The sequence below is a fragment of the Myxocyprinus asiaticus genome, chromosome 34 (genome assembly GCF_019703515.2).
Source record: "Myxocyprinus asiaticus isolate MX2 ecotype Aquarium Trade chromosome 34, UBuf_Myxa_2, whole genome shotgun sequence".
Classification (NCBI taxonomy): domain Eukaryota; kingdom Metazoa; phylum Chordata; class Actinopteri; order Cypriniformes; family Catostomidae; genus Myxocyprinus; species Myxocyprinus asiaticus.
In genome coordinates, this window is record NC_059377.1 from 41,401,276 (window position 1) to 41,419,790 (window position 18,515).

Here is an 18,515-nt window from a genome sequence, read left to right on the forward strand (position 1 = left end):
TCGACGGCGATTAAAAGAGAATAACTGGTTCTCCATGACAAATAGCCATTTCCCGTAGATCCCAAAAATGTTCCAGAAATACAGAGCGGCGGAGACGGGAATGTGAACCGGTCGTGTCCTGAGATTGAGCTGTGAGGTCTGTCCCGCCCCCTCCGACAGAAACATTAGCTGTCCTACAGAATGAGGGCCAATAGACACATACAGACAGATAGATAGACAGACAGACAGACTGCAAAATGTTAAATAAAATGACTGAGTTCCAACTATGTCCTGGTCTGGGCTAGTTTGCTGTTAATTGTTCCTGCTGCCAACTGACAAAACAAAAAAATGTGTCAAACATAAACACACCGACTTTCAGTGTCCTTGTTAAAAGGGACGTGCAAACAGGGCCGCCCATAATGGGAGGACAATGACAAACGTATTTGTTTTTTATATTGTGACGTAATGTAGAACAGGTTTAGCTGAACTCGAATTAAAGGTGCACTCAGTAATGTTTTCCTCATTAAAAAAGTTTTGCTCCTGAAGAAAAGAATTGTAATTTTGAAACATATGTATAAAATCACGAGCATTCGTATGAAATGAAGACTCCAGTCATAACAGGAACCTTATAAAAGTAGTTTTATTCTACATGGAGAGGGTCACCTCATGGGGGCGGCCATGTTAGGATCACTTGACCACTTAATATCACTCACCGCTCTGTTATTGGACACTTTCACTCAAGGATTAAATTAACCATGGCTGACTTTGAATAGTTCATTTCTATAATGGCATCGGTAACTGAAGACTACTGTGTTTGGATGATGCTGATTCATTCCCCTAGGTTAGTATAAGTCCAAGATCACACACAAAAAATTACTGACTGCACCTTTAACCTGCTTTTGTCAGGGGGTTAAAATGCCGAAAATATGACTGATTGCGCCCTCTAGTGCGAAAGAACAGACATGCAACTGAAGGCCCTTCTGCTATGTGAAAAAATAGTTTTATGAAAAGTCAGCGTGAAACTCAGCAAACCTTTTTATTTTTATTATTTGTACTAGGTTGAATGTGGTTAAAGTGTGACAACCCTTGTGTGACCTTCGGGACATTTTTGTCTTTTTCATTTTTGTTTTAATGCCAACGGCATACATTTTGCCAAAGGTGTGTATTTTTGGGGGAATTTTGATATTTCAACCTCAGTTGCTATAATACATCTATAATACACTGTGTACACAAAATAGTTACACTCAGGACCTTCAGGACAAAAATGTCCCCATTGAAACCCATTAAAACAGCAATATTTGATCCCAGTGCCATTAAAACATAAAATCATAAATTCTATGATATTATGCTTTCATTCTGGAGCCCTGGCTTCAAAATTTTAATTGTAATATTTTCCACCAGATGGCGCCATTTTTCTCATGTTTAGCCTATGCAGCAAATACAAGCTTTTTTCCTATTTTCTGTTTGCTGTATTATAGAGCACTGCAGGCCAGCTGAATAAATGATGCAGCTAAAATTGTGTGTGTGTGTGTTGGTATGGATGTCAGAGTGTGTTTTGAATTTGTGTATTGAGAAATTTGAGTGTGAGTGTGAGTGTGAGTGTGAGTGTGAGTGTGTGTGTGTGTGTGTGTGTGTGTGTGTGTGTGTGTGTGTAAAAAACAACAGTGGCATTACATAAACAAACTGGCATTTAAAGGGTTAAAATCCTGAAAATGAATGAATATTTGGTAGTTATGATCAGGACTGATGTTGGTTAAAAAAATCGAAGTCAGTGAAAGTGGAAAATAATATTAATATATACTATTATTATGGCAGATTTTTGACGTGGACATTTTCGTCCTCTAAGGACTTCTGAGTAACTTTTTTAAATTGACGCACAAGGGTTAAGCTTGATCCCCATTATGTCCATACCTGTACAGTATGTATTACCTTAAATGGTTAAAAATCAATTCTAAACTAATCTTTGGGAAGTAAACAATTCACTTAATGTGTTTCTATTGTTGATGTTATATTGGGATGCGTAGTAAGCAATAGTAAGGAAAATGACATCTGAGGTAAATCTTGTTGTTTATAAAAAAGTAAAAGTTGATTTAATATTTTGTAAATGTCACATAATGATTTATGATGTAAAAGTATATCAGAAAATGTAGAAACTAATTTCAAACAATTTGTAGGCATTTTCTGTATAAAAATTGCTCCTATGTCCCACTTTACCCGATGCACATTGGCAAAGTGGGACGGCATATCAAGTCATTAAATGAGGAGTCATGCATTTATTATTAACTTATATTGTATTAATAACGATTAATAATAATTCAATGGCTGTGTAGAGCAGTTCAGTGCATAATATAGCCTAGTGTATTTACATGTGTGTAGTGCAGTGCATGCATTTATATTTACATGCAATGAAAGCAAATTTATTTCAGTTTGTTCTCTTGGTCATATTCTAATCTTTATGTAGCATGAATATGAAATACAAATGAATGTAGCCAATTTTCCCCTTTTTTGATGACTTGTTTTAGTCGATCACCTACACCTGTTGTGGATGTGCATGCTTTCTGAAGTTTTATATTAATTTTTGAGCCTATGCTGAACTGTGTTTATTATTTCAGAGGGATATTGTTGCTGTGTTTACAAAATGTTTTACACTGATATTTAAAAACATTACAAATGGTTAATCTTAATGGATATTTATAGACGAATTAACATTTCGAATCAGTTAATTTAAGTTGATTTAACAAGTGGATAATTTAATCTTTATGTAAGCCTATGTTGCAAACGAAACCAATTCTTACAATAAACTATATTTATGTTCAGGCCCCTGTCTAGCTTGTTTGAGAGAGAAAAAAATGTAGTGTCCAACTTTACCAATATTGCCTGAAAAAAAATAATATCTGGGATTTGGTCAAAAGAGGGCCTTAAAGGTTTTTGTTCCCAGTATTTAGTATTTCTTCATTTTAATTTTTGACTAATGTAGGAGACATCCTGAGCCTTCTAGAAAAGTATAATGCAGGGTTTTATGACATTTAGATCATCGTTAAAAGTGACAGGAAATGTAACATTTCCAAAAGTGTCCACGTTAGCTATAGTCACCCCTTTAAATAGGATATGCATTAAAAACATTTTCACTTTGATGATTATTATTAAGAATTAATTAATTATATGAATTATCATGACTGATACGTGTATGATGCTACAGTAATAATTATTAGGTAGGCCTTTAATATATCTGGTTCAGAAAGCAGATGTCTCTTTTGAGATGGTCCCTTATGATCATGATGACGATGCGCGCATGTGTTGTTATGTGACGTCATTCTACTGGAGGACAGGCGTTGTTCTTCACACAAGAGGACTGAAACGGGTCCAGTTAAGATAGACTCAGAGCTTAAATACAGGCCGATATGAGCCAGTGAGATCACACATAAGAGAGCACTGATCATCTTTAATCACTATGACGACGCAGCGCTCTTGATCAGCATCAGCATCAGCATCAACCGCATCATCCGCCCTGCTCAGGTGCGCCGCATCCAGTGGAGAGGATGGACTTCAAAGAGCTGGTGGACACCGCGCAGAAATGGTGCTCTGGAAACCCGTTCGATTTGATTTTCGCCGAGGACATGGACGAGAGGCGCCTGGACTTCTACGCCGAGCCCGGTGTGTCGTTCTACGTGCTCTGCCCGGACAATCTCACCGGAGGAACCGAGAATTTTGTAAGTATGACGCAATCGAGTAAGACGCTCTGTGGGAAGGGGGAGCGCGCGCGCGTGTGTGTGTGTGTGTGTGTGTGTGTGTGTGTGTCAGGTATTGCCAGTTCCAAAATGTCCCCACAAGCAAATGGGCTCAATAAACATACTAAATGATGTTTTTAGATCAAATAAAACCATGGTAAAATGGTTGTGTTAGGGGATTGAATATACCATTTGCACAGTATAACACGGTTAAAGTCAATGGTAAGTCCCCACCATGATGGACAAACAATACCATGGACACTACCATGTTGATAATAGCATGGTAGCTATTTTTTGAAGTATAGGCCTCTCTTGGAACCATGGAAAGTTCATGCTGCACTATATGATACTCATACAGTACCTTGGTACTTGTGTTATTAAAGCTTTTTATTTTAAAATGAATGAAATGATGTCACACATTTTTGAAGTCTGACTGCAGTCCTTTATATGCACAGACGGATTTTTGAATGTTGTGGTTTAGATAGCGTGGTCAGAGAGACATGGGTCGATACTGCTGCAGCACCATTTACAGGTCCTTAAAGTGTGTTTTAATGTATTGTATCAGCACTTAAAATGCTGAAAGCTGCATAGGTCACCAGATCCTGTCACTGAGGCATGAATAGTTGATTATAGGCCCTACTGGAAAAGAAGCACAGGTTTTCTCTCAGATTTTTGCACAATATACTATACTATAATATAATGTAATATAATAGCTATTCAGGTTTTTCAGGACGAAGGCTAAAGCTTACCAAAAAGAAAGATGTATTAGAAGTATTTGGGCATATTTTGACATTTGAAATGTTATTATTCATGTCATTCATACGTTTGTAAAGTCTTAAAGGAATTCTAATATCCCTGTTTTATAATATGATTCCAAGTTAAATATGAATAAACGACTTCTTAAAGTGATAGTTCACCCAAAAATGAAAATTCTCTCATCATTTACTCACCCTCATGCCATCCCAGATGTGTATGACTTTCTTTCCTCTGCAGAACACAAATGAAGATTTTTAGAAGAATATCTCAGTTCTGTAGGTCCATACAATGCAAGTGAATGGTGACCAGAACTTTGAAGCAAATAAATGCATCATAAAAGTAATTTATAAGACTCCGGTGGTTTAATCCATGTCTTCTGAAGTGAACCAGTTGTTTTTGGGTGAGAATAGACCAAAATGTAACTCCTTTTTCACTGTACATCTTGACCTTGTTTCCACCTGGTATTAAGATGCGTTTCGGGTGATCCAATCACACGTGGTCAGCGCTAAATACAGGTCATAGCGGTGTCTAAAACGTTTTGTGATCGGATCACAGAAACCACATACGAATGTGGTCAAAAACATGTGTCCACATTGCATTTGAGGTGTAAATGCTAATCTGTCCTGTATGCGTCCTGGCAGCAGTGGAGCACCACCCCTTCACCTGTCAATCAACCGCTGCACTAAAACAAGAGTTTAAACTTTTCCGTTTACGAGCGGCTTTAAAAGGAAATAACCGTCCGATTGGAAACATTTAAAAAGCGGAGACATACTCAATCACAAGAGCTTCACGGATCTTCTTTGGTGTGTCTGATATCAACACAGATGACAAGCACGAACACCTGAAGCTCCTTTAAAACAGGTAATCCACTAAAATAATGAGAATTCTGCTTGACATGTTGCGTTTGTGCTTAGATTAAGTTTCAACCTCATCTGGAAGAAACAGTGCACCATTTATGTTGTGCTTTCTTTGTCTTTTATGACGTTGTTGAGCTTTAATATCATGCAGTAGCACACTGACATAGTGACTGATTTATGTCATCATGAAATAGAGACCCTCCCCTCCAAATCTGAACACAAGTGGTCACAGGAGGCACATTTAAGTGACCAGGTGTAAACAGCAATGTGTCTCACCTGACCACATGTGATCAGATCACCAGGTGGTCCTTGTCATTTGCAGTCTCTAGGAATGATCATGATTTCAAGCTTGATTACACTTCCTAGTGCTGGACACATTTGCAGACCGCTAGATGGCGCTTGGAAGTGTAATTGAGTTTGAAATCATGATCGCCAATGAGACTGCTGCTGTCAAGATGTACAGTGAAAAAGGAGTAACATATTGGTCTGTTCTCATACAAGTACAGAATTCATTTTAATATATATATATATATATATATAGACATTTTGAATTGAGAGAGAAACCAGTCTGCCAAGAGACAGATGCTGCCCTCAGGTTTGACCTCCAGTGGTGCTGTGAACTATAGACAGATGCATAAATAATCAGAATCTGAAATTGCTAAAAGAAACGTGTCTAATCAGTGCTTCAGCTTGAGCTGAATGTAGCACATGTGTAAGTGTAAACTTCTATTGTTTGTAATTCTTTATTCATTTCTATTCTCCCATTAAACATTTTGCTCAAATGGGTTCGAGAGGAGAGGATAATTTGGGGCATCTAATGAAATATGGTCCCTCTCGCTCTGATAAATATAACGTGACAAAGAGTTTGAGTGTCCCAGTTTTTCTCCTGGAAGCTCAACTTTGACTTCAGAGAGAGTTTGAATATTTTTTAACTGTATGTGTACCCATTGTAAAAATTCAGAAATAAAAATATCAGTGTGTTTGTTTGTATTAAAATAGTTTCACACATGACCTAAATTTATTCAGTCTGATTACGGTTCCCAAAACAGCTCTGTGCTGATGCCATTTGGCAAATAACTTTCATCAAAAAGGATTTCTAGACATGTAAGGCTGTTTATTTTTTGATAAGCATATAAAAATACATTTTCACCTCCATATGTCAGTATTTATCTCTAAAGGTTTTATACAGAACAACTGAACTATATTGTTTAGTGCTTTGCCATTCTAGAATCACACCAGTAAGAAGCGTACAACGTAAAAGTATTCTTTGATTTAAAAACAAAAACATTCAGAAAATAGTTTTTAAATTGTTTTATACATTAATGATTGAATATTTAAATATGAAATATAATCAACATGTAACAACATTTGAAACCCATTTTACTTCCATATTGTAACATATTTTGAAGTAAAACAGGTTATTCAATGGGTGGGACTTGATTTTATCAATTGGAGATTCTATATCTAAATCTAAATCTTGAGCTAAACATGATGGTGATATCATGTGTGTAAACTAATCCTGTGTGTGTTTTCAGCATGTGTGGAGTGAGAGCGAGGACTGTCTGCCATTTCTGCAGTTAGCACAGGACTACATCTCATCCTGCGGGAAGAAAACACTGCTGGAGGTGCTGGATAAAGTCTTCAGATCCTTCAGGCCTGTATGTATCTCTCACACACACTCACACTGACAAGTACTGTATATGGAGCACATGGTATAATAACACAATTGGCCACTCAGAGCCCAGTGATTTTACCATTCTATTCAATTATGTTGAATTTGATATCATTGTATTTCAAATGTAACAGAATTTGATTCTGTTCATTCTACTATGGTCTGTTGTTCTGTTTTATTCTGATCTATTCTGTTTTGTATCTTTTCTGTTTGATTGTTTTGTTGTTCTATTCAATTGTATTGTATTCTATTCTGATCTGTTCTATTCTATTCATTCTATTGTTTAGTTGTTCTGTTCTGTTATAGTCTAATTGGGATCATTAGATTCTGTTCATGCCATTCGGTTCAGTTTAGTTGTTCTAGTCTGTGTGAGTTTATCCAATTCTATTCTATGTGAGTTTATTCAGTTTAGTTGTTCTAGTATATGTGAGTTTATTCAGTTCTATTCAGTTTAGTTGCTCTAGTCTATATGAGCTTATTCAATTCTATTATATTCAGTTTAGTTGTTCTAGTCTATGTGAGCTTATTCAATTCTATTCTATTCAGTTAAGTTGTTCTAGTCTATGTGAGTTTATCCAATTCTATTCTATGTGAGTTTATTCAGTTTAGTTGTTCTAGTATATGTGAGTTTATTCAGTTCTATTCAGTTTAGTTGCTCTAGTCTATATGAGCTTATTCAATTCTATTATATTCAGTTTAGTTGTTCTAGTCTATATGAGCTTATTCAATTCTATTCTATTCAGTTAAGTTGTTCTAGTCTATGTGAGTTTATTCAATTCTATTCTATTCAGTTTAGTTGTTCTAGTCTATGTGAATTTATTCAATTCTATTCTGTTCAGTTTAGTTGTTCTAGTCTATGTGAGTTTATTCAATTCTATTCTGTTCAGTTTAGTTGTTCTAGTCTACGTGAGTTTATTCAATTCTATTCTGTTCAGTTTAGTTGTTCTAGTCTATGTGAGTTTATTCAATTCTATTCTGTTCAGTTTAGTTGCTCTAGTCTATGTGAGTTTATTCAATTCTACTCTGTTCAGTTTAGTTGTTCTAATCTATGTGAGTTTATTCAATTCTATTCAGTTTAGTTGCTCTAGTCTATATGAGCTTATTCAATTCTATTATATTCAGTTTAGTTGTTCTAGTCTATGTGAGTATATTCAGTTCTATTCTGTTCAGTTTAGTTGTTCTAGTCTGTGTGAGTTTATTCAGTTTAGTTGTTCTAGTCTATGTGAGCTTATTCAATTCTATTCTGTTCAGTTTAGTTGTTCTAGTCTATGTGAGTTTATCCAATTCTATTCTGTTCAGTTTAGTTGTTCTAGTCTATGTGAGTTTATTCAGTTCTATTCTGTTCAGTTTAGTTGTTCTAATCTATGTGAGTTTATTCAGTTCTATTCTGTTCAATTTAGTTGTTCTAGTCTATGTGAGTTTATTCAATTCAATTCTATTCAGTTTAGTTGTTCTAGTCTGTGAGTTTATTCGGTTCTGTTCTGTTCAGTTTAGTTGTTCTAGTCTATGTGAGTTTATTCAATTCTGTTCAATTCTATGTGAGTTTATTCAGTTTAGTTGTTCTAGTCTATGTGAGTTTATTCAATTCTATTCAGTTTAGTTGCTCTAGTCTATATGAGCTTATTCAATTCTACTATATTCAGTTTAGTTGTTCTAGTCTATGTGAGTTTATTCAATTCTATTATATTCAGTTTAGTTCTAGTCTGTGTGAGTTTATTCAATTCTATTATACTCAGTTTAGTTGTTCTAGTCTATGTGAGCTTATTCAATTCTGTTCTGTTCAGTTTAGTTGTTCTAGTCTGTGTGAGTTTATTCAGTTTAGTTGTTCTAGTCTATGTGAGCTTATTCAATTCTATTCTGTTCAGTTTAGTTGTTCTAGTCTATGTGAGTTTATCCAATTCTATTCTGTTCAGTTTAGTTGTTCTAGTCTATGTGAGTTTATTCAGTTCTATTCTGTTCAGTTTAGTTGTTCTAATCTATGTGAGTTTATTCAGTTCTATTCTGTTCAATTTAGTTGTTCTAGTCTATGTGAGTTTATTCAATTCAATTCTATTCAGTTTAGTTGTTCTAGTCTGTGAGTTTATTCGGTTCTGTTCTGTTCAGTTTAGTTGTTCTAGTCTATGTGAGTTTATTCAATTCTGTTCAATTCTATGTGAGTTTATTCAGTTTAGTTGTTCTAGTCTATGTGAGTTTATTCAATTCTATTCAATTTAGTTGCTCTAGTCTATATGAGCTTATTCAATTCTACTATATTCAGTTTAGTTGTTCTAGTCTATGTGAGTTTATTCAATTCTATTATATTCAGTTTAGTTCTAGTCTGTGTGAGTTTATTCAATTCTATTATACTCAGTTTAGTTGTTCTAGTCTATGTGAGCTTATTCAATTCTGTTCTGTTCAGTTTAGTTGTTCTAGTCTGTGTGAGTTTATTCAGTTTAGTTGTTCTAGTCTATGTGAGCTTATTCAATTCTATTCTGTTCAGTTTAGTTGTTCTAGTCTATGTGAGTTTATCCAATTCTATTCTATTCAGTTTAGTTGTTCTAGTCTATGTGAGTTTATTCAGTTCTATTCTGTTCAGTTTAGTTGTTCTAGTCTATGTGAGTTTATTCAGTTCTATTCTGTTCAATTTAGTTGTTCTAGTCTATGTGAGTTTATTCAATTCAATTCTATTCAGTTTAATTGTTCTAGTCTATGTGAGTTTATCCAATTCTATTCTATTCCGTTTAGTTGTTCTAGTCTATGTGAGTTTATTCAGTTCTATTCTGTTCAGTTTAGTTGTTCTAATCTATGTGAGTTTATTCAGTTCTATTCTGTTCAATTTAGTTGTTCTAGTCTATGTGAGTTTATTCAATTCAATTCTATTCAGTTTAGTTGTTCTAGTCTATGTGAGTTTATCCAATTCTATTCTATTCCGTTTAGTTGTTCTAGTCTATGTGAGTTTATTCAGTTCTATTCTGTTCAGTTTAGTTGTTCTAATCTATGTGAGTTTATTCAGTTCTATTCTGTTCAATTTAGTTGTTCTAGTCTGTGTGAGTTTATTCAGTTTAGTTGTTCTAGTCTATGTGAGTTTATTCAGTTCTATTCTGTTCAGTTTAGTTGTTCTAGTCTATGTGAGTTTATTCGGTTCTGTTCTGTTCAGTTTAGTTGTTCTAGTCTATGTGAGTTTATTCAATTCTGTTCTATTCTATGTGAGTTTATTCAGTTTAGTTGTTCTAGTCTATGTGAGCTTATTCAATTCTATTCTGTTCAGTTTAGTTGTTCTAGTCTACGTGAGTTTATTCAATTCTATTCTGTTCAGTTTAGTTGCTCTAGTCTATGTGAGTTTATTCAATTCTACTCTGTTCAGTTTAGTTGTTCTAGTCTATGTGAGTTTATTCAATTCTATTCAGTTTAGTTGCTCTAGTCTATATGAGCTTATTCAATTCTATTATATTCAGTTTAGTTGTTCTAGTCTATGTGAGTTTATTCAGTTCTATTCTGTTCAGTTTAGTTGTTCTAGTCTGTGTGAGTTTATTCAGTTTAGTTGTTCTAGTCTGTGAGCTTATTCAATTCTATTCTGTTCAGTTTAGTTGTTCTAGTCTATGTGAGTTTATCCAATTCTATTCTATTCAGTTTAGTTGTTCTAGTCTATGTGAGTTTATTCAGTTCTATTCTGTTCAGTTTAGTTGTTCTAGTCTATGTGAGTTTATTCAGTTCTATTCTGTTCAATTTAGTTGTTCTAGTCTATGTGAGTTTATTCAATTCAATTCTATTCAGTTTAGTTGTTCTAGTCTATGTGAGTTTATTCGGTTCTGTTCTGTTCAGTTTAGTTGTTCTAGTCTATGTGAGTTTATTCAATTCTGTTCTATTCTATGTGAGTTTATTCAGTTTAGTTGTTCTAGTCTATGTGAGTTTATTCAATTCTATTCAGTTTAGTTGCTCTAGTCTATATGAGCTTATTCAATTCTACTATATTCAGTTTAGTTGTTCTAGTCTATGTGAGTTTATTCAATTCTATTATATTCAGTTTAGTTCTAGTCTATGTGAGTTTATTCAATTCTATTATACTCAGTTTAGTTGTTCTAGTCTATGTGAGTTTATTCAATTCTATTATATTCAGTTTAGTTCTAGTCTATGTGAGTTTATTCAATTCTATTATACTCAGTTTAGTTGTTCTAGTCTATGTGAGCTTATTCAATTCTATTCTGTTCAGTTTAGTTGTTCTAGTCTGTGTGAGTTTATTCAGTTTAGTTGTTCTAGTCTATGTGAGCTTATTCAATTCTATTCTGTTCAGTTTAGTTGTTCTAGTCTATGTGAGTTTATCCAATTCTATTCTGTTCAGTTTAGTTGTTCTAGTCTATGTGAGTTTATTCAGTTCTATTCTGTTCAGTTTAGTTGTTCTAGTCTATGTGAGTTTATTCAGTTCTATTCTGTTCAATTTAGTTGTTCTAGTCTATGTGAGTTTATTCAATTCAATTCTATTCAGTTTAGTTGTTCTAGTCTATGTGAGTTTATTCAATTCAATTCTGTTCAGTTTAGTTGTTCTAGTCTATGTGAGTTTATCCAATTCTATTCTATTCAGTTTAGTTGTTCTAGTCTATGTGAGTTTATTCAGTTCTATTCTGTTCAGTTTAGTTGTTCTAGTCTATGTGAGTTTATTCAGTTCTATTCTGTTCAATTTAGTTGTTCTAGTCTATGTGAGTTTATTCGGTTCTGTTCTGTTCAGTTTAGTTGTTCTAGTCTATGTGAGTTTATTCAATTCTGTTCTATTCTATGTGAGTTTATTCAGTTTAGTTGTTCTAGTCTATGTGAGTTTATTCAATTCTATTCTGTTCAATTTAGTTGTTCTAGTCTATGTGAGTTTATTCAATTCTATTATATTCAGTTTAGTTGTTCTAGTCTATGTGAGCTTATTCAATTCTATTCTGTTCAGTTTAGTTGTTCTAGTCTACGTGAGTTTATTCAATTCTATTCTGTTCAGTTTAGTTGTTCTAGTCTATGTGAGCTTATTCAATTCTATTCTATTCAGTTTAGTTGTTCTAGTCTATGTGAGTTTATCCAATTCTATTCTATTCAGTTTAGTTGTTCTAGTCTATGTGAGTTTATTCAATTCTGTTCTAGTCTATGTGAGTTTATTCAGTTCTATTCTGTTCAGTTTAGTTGTTCTAGTCTATGTGAGTTTATTCAATTCAATTCTATTCAATTTAGTTGTTCTAGTCTATGTGAGTTTATTCTATTCTATTCAGTTTAGTTGTTCTAGTCTATGTGAGTTTATTCAATTCTATTCTGTTCAGTTTAGTTGTTCTAGTCTATGTGAGTTTATTCAATTCTGTTCTGTTCAGTTTAGTTGTTCTAGTCTATGTGAGTTTATTCTATTCTATTCTATTCAGTTTAGTTGTTCTAGTCTATGTGAGTTTATTCAATTCTGTTCTTGTCTATGTGAGTTTATTCAGTTGTTCTAGTCTATGTGAGTTTATTCAATTCTGTTCAGCTTAGTTGTTCTAGCCTATGTGAGCTTATTCAGTTCTATTATATTCAGTTTAGTTGTTCTAGTCTCTGTGAGTTTATTCAAATCTGTTCTAGGCTATGTGAGTTTATTCAATTCTACTCTGTTCAGTTTAGTTGTTCTAGTCTATGTGAGTTTATTCAGTTCTATTCAGCTTAGTTGTTCTAGCCTATGTGAGCCTATTCAATTCTATTATATTCAGTTTAGTTGTTCTAGTCTATGTGAGTTTATTCAAATCTGTTCTAGTCTAAGTGAGTTTATTCAATTCTATTCTATTCAGTTTAGTTGTTCTAGTCTATGTGAGTTTATTCAATTCTGTTCTTGTCTATGTGAGTTTATTCAGTTTAGTTGTTCTAGTCTACGTGAGTTTATTCAATTCTATTCTGTTCAGTTTAGTTGTTCTAGTCTATGTGAGTTTATTCCATTCTATTCTATTCAGTTTAGTTGTTCTAGTCTATGTGAGTTTATTCCATTCTATTCTATTCAGTTTAGTTGTTCTAGTCTATGTGAGTTTATTCAATTCTATTCAGTTTAGTTGTTCTGTTCTATTTGAGATTATTTGATTTTGTTCATACCATTCTTTTCTATTCTAAAGCTATCAGTTATGCTTATTTTATTCTGTTGTTTTTATTTGTTCTTTTGTAATCCATTTGAGTCTTTTCAATTCTGTCTATTGTATTGTATTCTATTTAGTTGTTCTCTTCTAGTCTATTGACTATTCAATTCTATTCTAAGTTTAGTTTTTCTGTTCTATTTGAGATGATTACATTCTGTTCAAACCGTTTTATTCAATTCTGTTCATACCATCCCATTCAATTGTTCTATTCTATTTTAAAACTATTTGATTCTGTTTATTTTATTCTATTCTGTTCCATTCTAGTCTTTTTATCTGTTCTGTTCTAGTCTATTTTGTTTTTTCAAATCTGTCTTTTATATTCTAGTGTATTCTATTCTATTAAGTTGTTCTGTTTCTTTCTTGTCTATTGACTATTCGATTCTGTTCTATTAGAGATTATTTTATTCTGTTCATTTCATTCTATTCTGTTTTGTTGTAGTCTATTTGAGTCTATTCAATTCTGTTCATTCCATTCCATTAAATGTTTTCTATTCTAAAACTATCAATTCTGTTTATTCTATTATTTTTATTTGTTCTTTTCTAGTCCATTTGAGTCTTTTCAGTTCTGTCTATTCTGTTCTATTCTATGTATTTGTTCTCTTCTAGTCTATTGACTATTCAATTCTATTCTGTTCTATTAAGTTTGGTTTTTCTGTTCTATTTGAGATGATTCAATTCTGTTCATACAGTTTTGTTCTGCTCATTCTATTCTGTTTTGTTTTAGTCTATTTCTGTTCATACCATCCCATTCAGTTGTTCTATTCTATTCTAAAACTATTCAATTCTGTTTATTCTATTCTATTCTGTTCCATTCTAGTCTTTTTATCTGTTCTGTTGTAGTCTATTTTTGTTTTTTCAATTCTGTGTATTCTATTCTATTAAATTGTTCTGTTCCTTTCTTGTCTATTGACTATTCTATTCTATTTAATTTAGTTCTGTTCTATTTGAGATTATTTTATTTTGTTCATTTCATTCTATTCTGTTTTGTTCTAGTCTATAGGGTCTATTCAGTTCTGTTCATACCATTCCATTAAATATTTTCTATTCTGAAACTATCAATTCTGTTTATTCTATTCTATTTTATTATTTTTATTTGTTCTATTCTAGTCCATTTGAATCTTTTCAATTCTGTCTATTCTATTTAGTTGTTCTGTTCCATTCTTTTCTAGTCTATTGACTATTAGATTCTACTATATTTTATTTATTTATTTATTTTATCCCCTTTTCTCCCAATTTGGAATGCCCAATTCCCACTACTTAGTAGGTCCTCGTAGTGGCGCGGTTACTCACCTCAATCCGGGTGGTGGAGGACAAGTCTCAGTTGCCTCTGCTTCTGAGACCTTCAATCCGCGCATCTTATCACGTGACTCGTGCGTGACACCGTGGAGACTCACAGCATGTGGAGGCTCATGCTACTCTCCGCGATCCACACACAACTTACCACACGCCCCATTGAGAGTGAGAACCACTAATCATGACCACGAGGAGGTTACCCCATGTGACTCTACCCTCCCTAGCAACCGGGCCAATTTGGTTGCTTAGGAGACCTGGCTGGAGTTACTCAGCACTCGCTGAGCTACCCAGGCCCCCTCGATTCTACCATATTAAGTTTAGTTGTTCTGTTCTATTTGAGATGATTTGATTATGTTCATAGCATTCTGTTCTGTTCATTCTATCTGTTTTGTTAAGACTATTTGTGTTTATTGAGTTCCGTTCATACCAAACCATTACATTTTTCTATTCTATTCTAAAACAATTTGATTCTGTTAATTCTGTTCTGTTCCATTCTGTTCACTTTAGTTCTGTTCTCATCTATTTGAGACTATTCAATTCTGTACATACCACTACATACCACTGTATTCTTTTATTCTATTCTAAGATATCTTAAGAGAATAGGTTTTTTCTATCTATTTTATTCTATTATATTAATTCTGTTCTGTTAGTTGTTATTTTCTATTTTAGTCTGTTTGAGTCTATTCTTTTCTAGTCTATTATGTTCTATTGTATATTAAATAATTGTGAATTTCTCCTGCAGCTGCTGGGTCTTCCAGACATTGATGATGACACATTCGACCAGTATCATGCAGACATGGAGGAGGAACCAGAGCCAGACCACCAGCAGATGGGTGTGAGCCAGCAATAATGCCCAGCAGAGAGGCTCCACGCTGGGCCACAGTCTCTACTTCAGCCCCCTCTCTCTGAACCTTATTTACCTGGCTTTTCTTCTTATATACACACACAGGCTCTTTTTTTGTGTCTCACACACACACATACACACACACACACACACTGCATCATTACACCCTTTGATATCTGGACAGCTTTTCCTGCATCATGGTTCTAGCTTTTTCCTCTAAATTATTTTCATATCACTCTACTTAACTCATATCACATTCAACCAGAGATAAAACAAATAGCTCACTCTCAATAATTCTGTTTAAATCTACGCTCAGTAACCTGTGACAGGATATGACATCAAAAGTTAGCAGACCAAAAACCATGGTTAAATTCACAATCGCATACAACAATACGAATCTTACTAATTCTATAGCAGAAATAGTGAGAGTAGTATGCGATTCTGAATTTTGCCACGTTCGGAATGGAATACTAGAGTACTACTTACTGCACAGTATATAAAGTATGCTGCTTACTATTTCTCAAAAATACAGTGTGAAACAGTATTCAGTATGTAACGATAAACGTTTTATACAGTACTATGCTACATTGTTGTCACTTATTACCCGCATGTTTAAGTGGCGTCCAGTTATCATCTTGAAAATGAATATTTAGCATTTTTTAAATCTAATTATGTGTAAAAATGTCTTAACTTTTGGCAGGCTGATCAAATAGTGAGTCACAAAGGAGATGTTAAACTTGTTGTGCATGATATTAATTCCGGTTCATTTGCCACACTGGAAATGAACGGTCAAGTTGTGCACATTGCATTGTGAGATACAATATTCTTTGCATTGTGCTTTGGTTGTATACTTTGCAATATATTGCAGAAATAGTGTGAGTAGTATGGCAGTATGCTATTCCGAGCAGAGTCATTGTTAATTTGCTGCAGAATAATCAAAGATAGCATCACAGAGAACCCAGAACGACATCATAATATAAAACCAGAAAGTCATAGATAATAGTTCTTAGTTAAGGTCCTTAAGGTCCATTATGGAAGTATTGTGACTGATGAAGGAACTTGACCTAGGGTGGTGATTGACCTAACAGTGAAATCCATTGTAAATGGCTCCAAAGTATGTGCTAAAAGACAAAGAAAAAAATAATAATAATAATCAAATAACCAAAACTGCTTGCAATTGCATACAAAGTGTCTGTCAATAAGGATCAAATCAGATCAGAAGGTAAAGTCTCAGTTTCAGTGAGTGGGTTCTTTTACCTTGATCATTGTATTGTATGCCTTATTGTCTTTTGATAGGATTATTCTACATATAAGACCTGGTTTATCTATTCCTTTATCTATTAGAAAGATCAACTCTGTCATCTGACAGGTAAAATGTCTGAACTATCATACAGTAGCCTAATCTAAAGAAGTTCTTCTCTTATTCTAAAAATAAAGGTTCTTCAATGGTTCTTTGGTTTAGCCAAAAAACTCTTCTCTAAGATCCATTTTGGCTTTATAAGGTTCTTAAGTTGGCTATATGGTTCTTTTGATATTAAAAACTAGTTGTTGATGTAACCATTACGTGACCTCTTTAAATCATCATGTAATTATATGCTTCACTCTTAACAGTGCACAAATTTGACATGATTTCATGATATGAAAACGTCACAGTCTGTGCCACAGGAGGTCAGCAGAGGCTGAATGTGTTTCTAAACCACATACCGTGTGTGAATTTGCTGATCGTACACGTGTGGCTATTAAACTTCCACTGTCTGCTTCTGTAGTGTCTTCCTGCACACGCTCAGTCTAAAGTGAAGTGTAGAGATGATGTTATATCAACATTATATGGAAGTGTGTCACTGAGATCAAAGCTGCTGTTTTTAATTAATGTTCTGTACTGGTTCTGTGATTTGATTTCTGTTTTTTATTGTATTTTAATTTTTGTATATTTAATTGTATTTTAATTTAATGCGTTTTGTTTGTCTAAAGTTTTTCAGTGATCGCACTCGCTTTTGGCACTAACAGTTTTAATTATATCTTTATCTTAACTGTGTACGTTTTTGTTGCATCATTTTATTTATTTGTTTGTTTGTTTTCTGATCTCTTTGTGTATAAATCCATGTGCAAATTATATTTTAGATTATTTATTAATTTAATTATTTAATTATTTTCCTTTCTCTTTGTGTGTAAATCCATGTGTGAATTATATTTTATATTATTTATTTATTTATTTATTTAATCATTTTTCTTTCTCTTTGTGTGTAAATCCATGTGTGAATTATATTTTATATTATTTATTAATTTAATTATTAAATTATTTTTCTTTCTCTTTGTGTGTAAATCCATGTGTGAATTATATTTTATATATTATTTGTTAATTTAATTATTTCATTATTTTTCTTTCTCTTTGTGTGTAAATCCATGTGTGAATTATATTTTATATATTATTTGTTAATTTAATTATTTCATTATTTTTCTTTCTCTTTGTGTGTAAATCCTTGTGTGAATTATATTTTATATTATTTATTAATTTAATTATTTCATTATTTTTCTTTCTCTTTGTGTGTAAATCCATGTGTGAATTATATTTTAGATTATTTATTTATTTATTTATTTAATCATTTTTCTTTCTCTTTGTGTGTAAATCCATGTGTGAATTATATTTTATATTATTTATTAATTTAATTATTAAATTATTTTTCTTTCTCTTTGTGTGTAAATCCATGTGTGAATTATATTTTATATATTATTTGTTAATTTAATTATTTCATTATTTTTCTTTCTCTTTGTGTGTAAATCCTTGTGTGAATTATATTTTATATTATTTATTAATTTAATTATTTCATTATTTTTCTTTCTCTTTGTGTGTAAATCCATGTGTGAATTATATTTTAGATTATTTATTAATTTAATTATTTCATTATTTTTTTTTTCTCTTTGTGTGTAAATCCATGTGTGAATTATATTGTTTATTTATATATCTATTTATCTGTTTTTGTTATTTTTGTGTGTAAATCCATGAAATGTGGATGTGTCAGTCGCCTTTTTAACTAATAGTTTAATTTATAAGAAGAATGTTAAAATCTTAAAATGTGGTAATTGAAAATATTGTAATTGATTTTAGTTGAATATTAAACAGCCTGTTGTCCAGACTCATTAAGAATTAAATTGACGTAAAACTTGTTTGGGTCAGCATGTACTGTAACCTCAAATTCAATAATTAAATTGTACCCGTATGACTGTATTTCTTGTCTCATATTAGCTATAAAACTGCAGTGTTTTCAATGTCATGGTTAGGTGAAGACA

General features: G+C 32.7%; 2 protein-coding genes across 2 annotated transcripts in view; one reads left to right on the top strand and one right to left on the bottom strand.

The window, feature by feature from the left end:
- The window catches only part of sh3bp5a (SH3-domain binding protein 5a (BTK-associated)), a 35,734-nt gene extending 35,382 nt beyond the window's left edge, over window positions 1–352 (bottom strand). The window contains exon 1 of the mRNA XM_051670985.1: window positions 1–352. This exon is cut by the window's left edge and continues 258 nt beyond it. The gene's annotated coding sequence lies outside the window, so the exon portion shown is untranslated.
- A 2,941-nt stretch (window positions 353–3,293) lies between these two features.
- On the top strand, window positions 3,294–18,445 carry mturn (maturin, neural progenitor differentiation regulator homolog (Xenopus)). The gene is made up of 3 exons (XM_051671000.1): window positions 3,294–3,689; window positions 6,856–6,978; window positions 15,126–18,445. Exons 1-3 carry the CDS (start codon window positions 3,519–3,521, stop codon window positions 15,231–15,233), a joined length of 402 nt encoding a protein of 133 aa, XP_051526960.1. The 5' UTR covers window positions 3,294–3,518; the 3' UTR covers window positions 15,234–18,445.
- The last annotated feature ends 70 nt before the right edge of the window (window positions 18,446–18,515 follow it).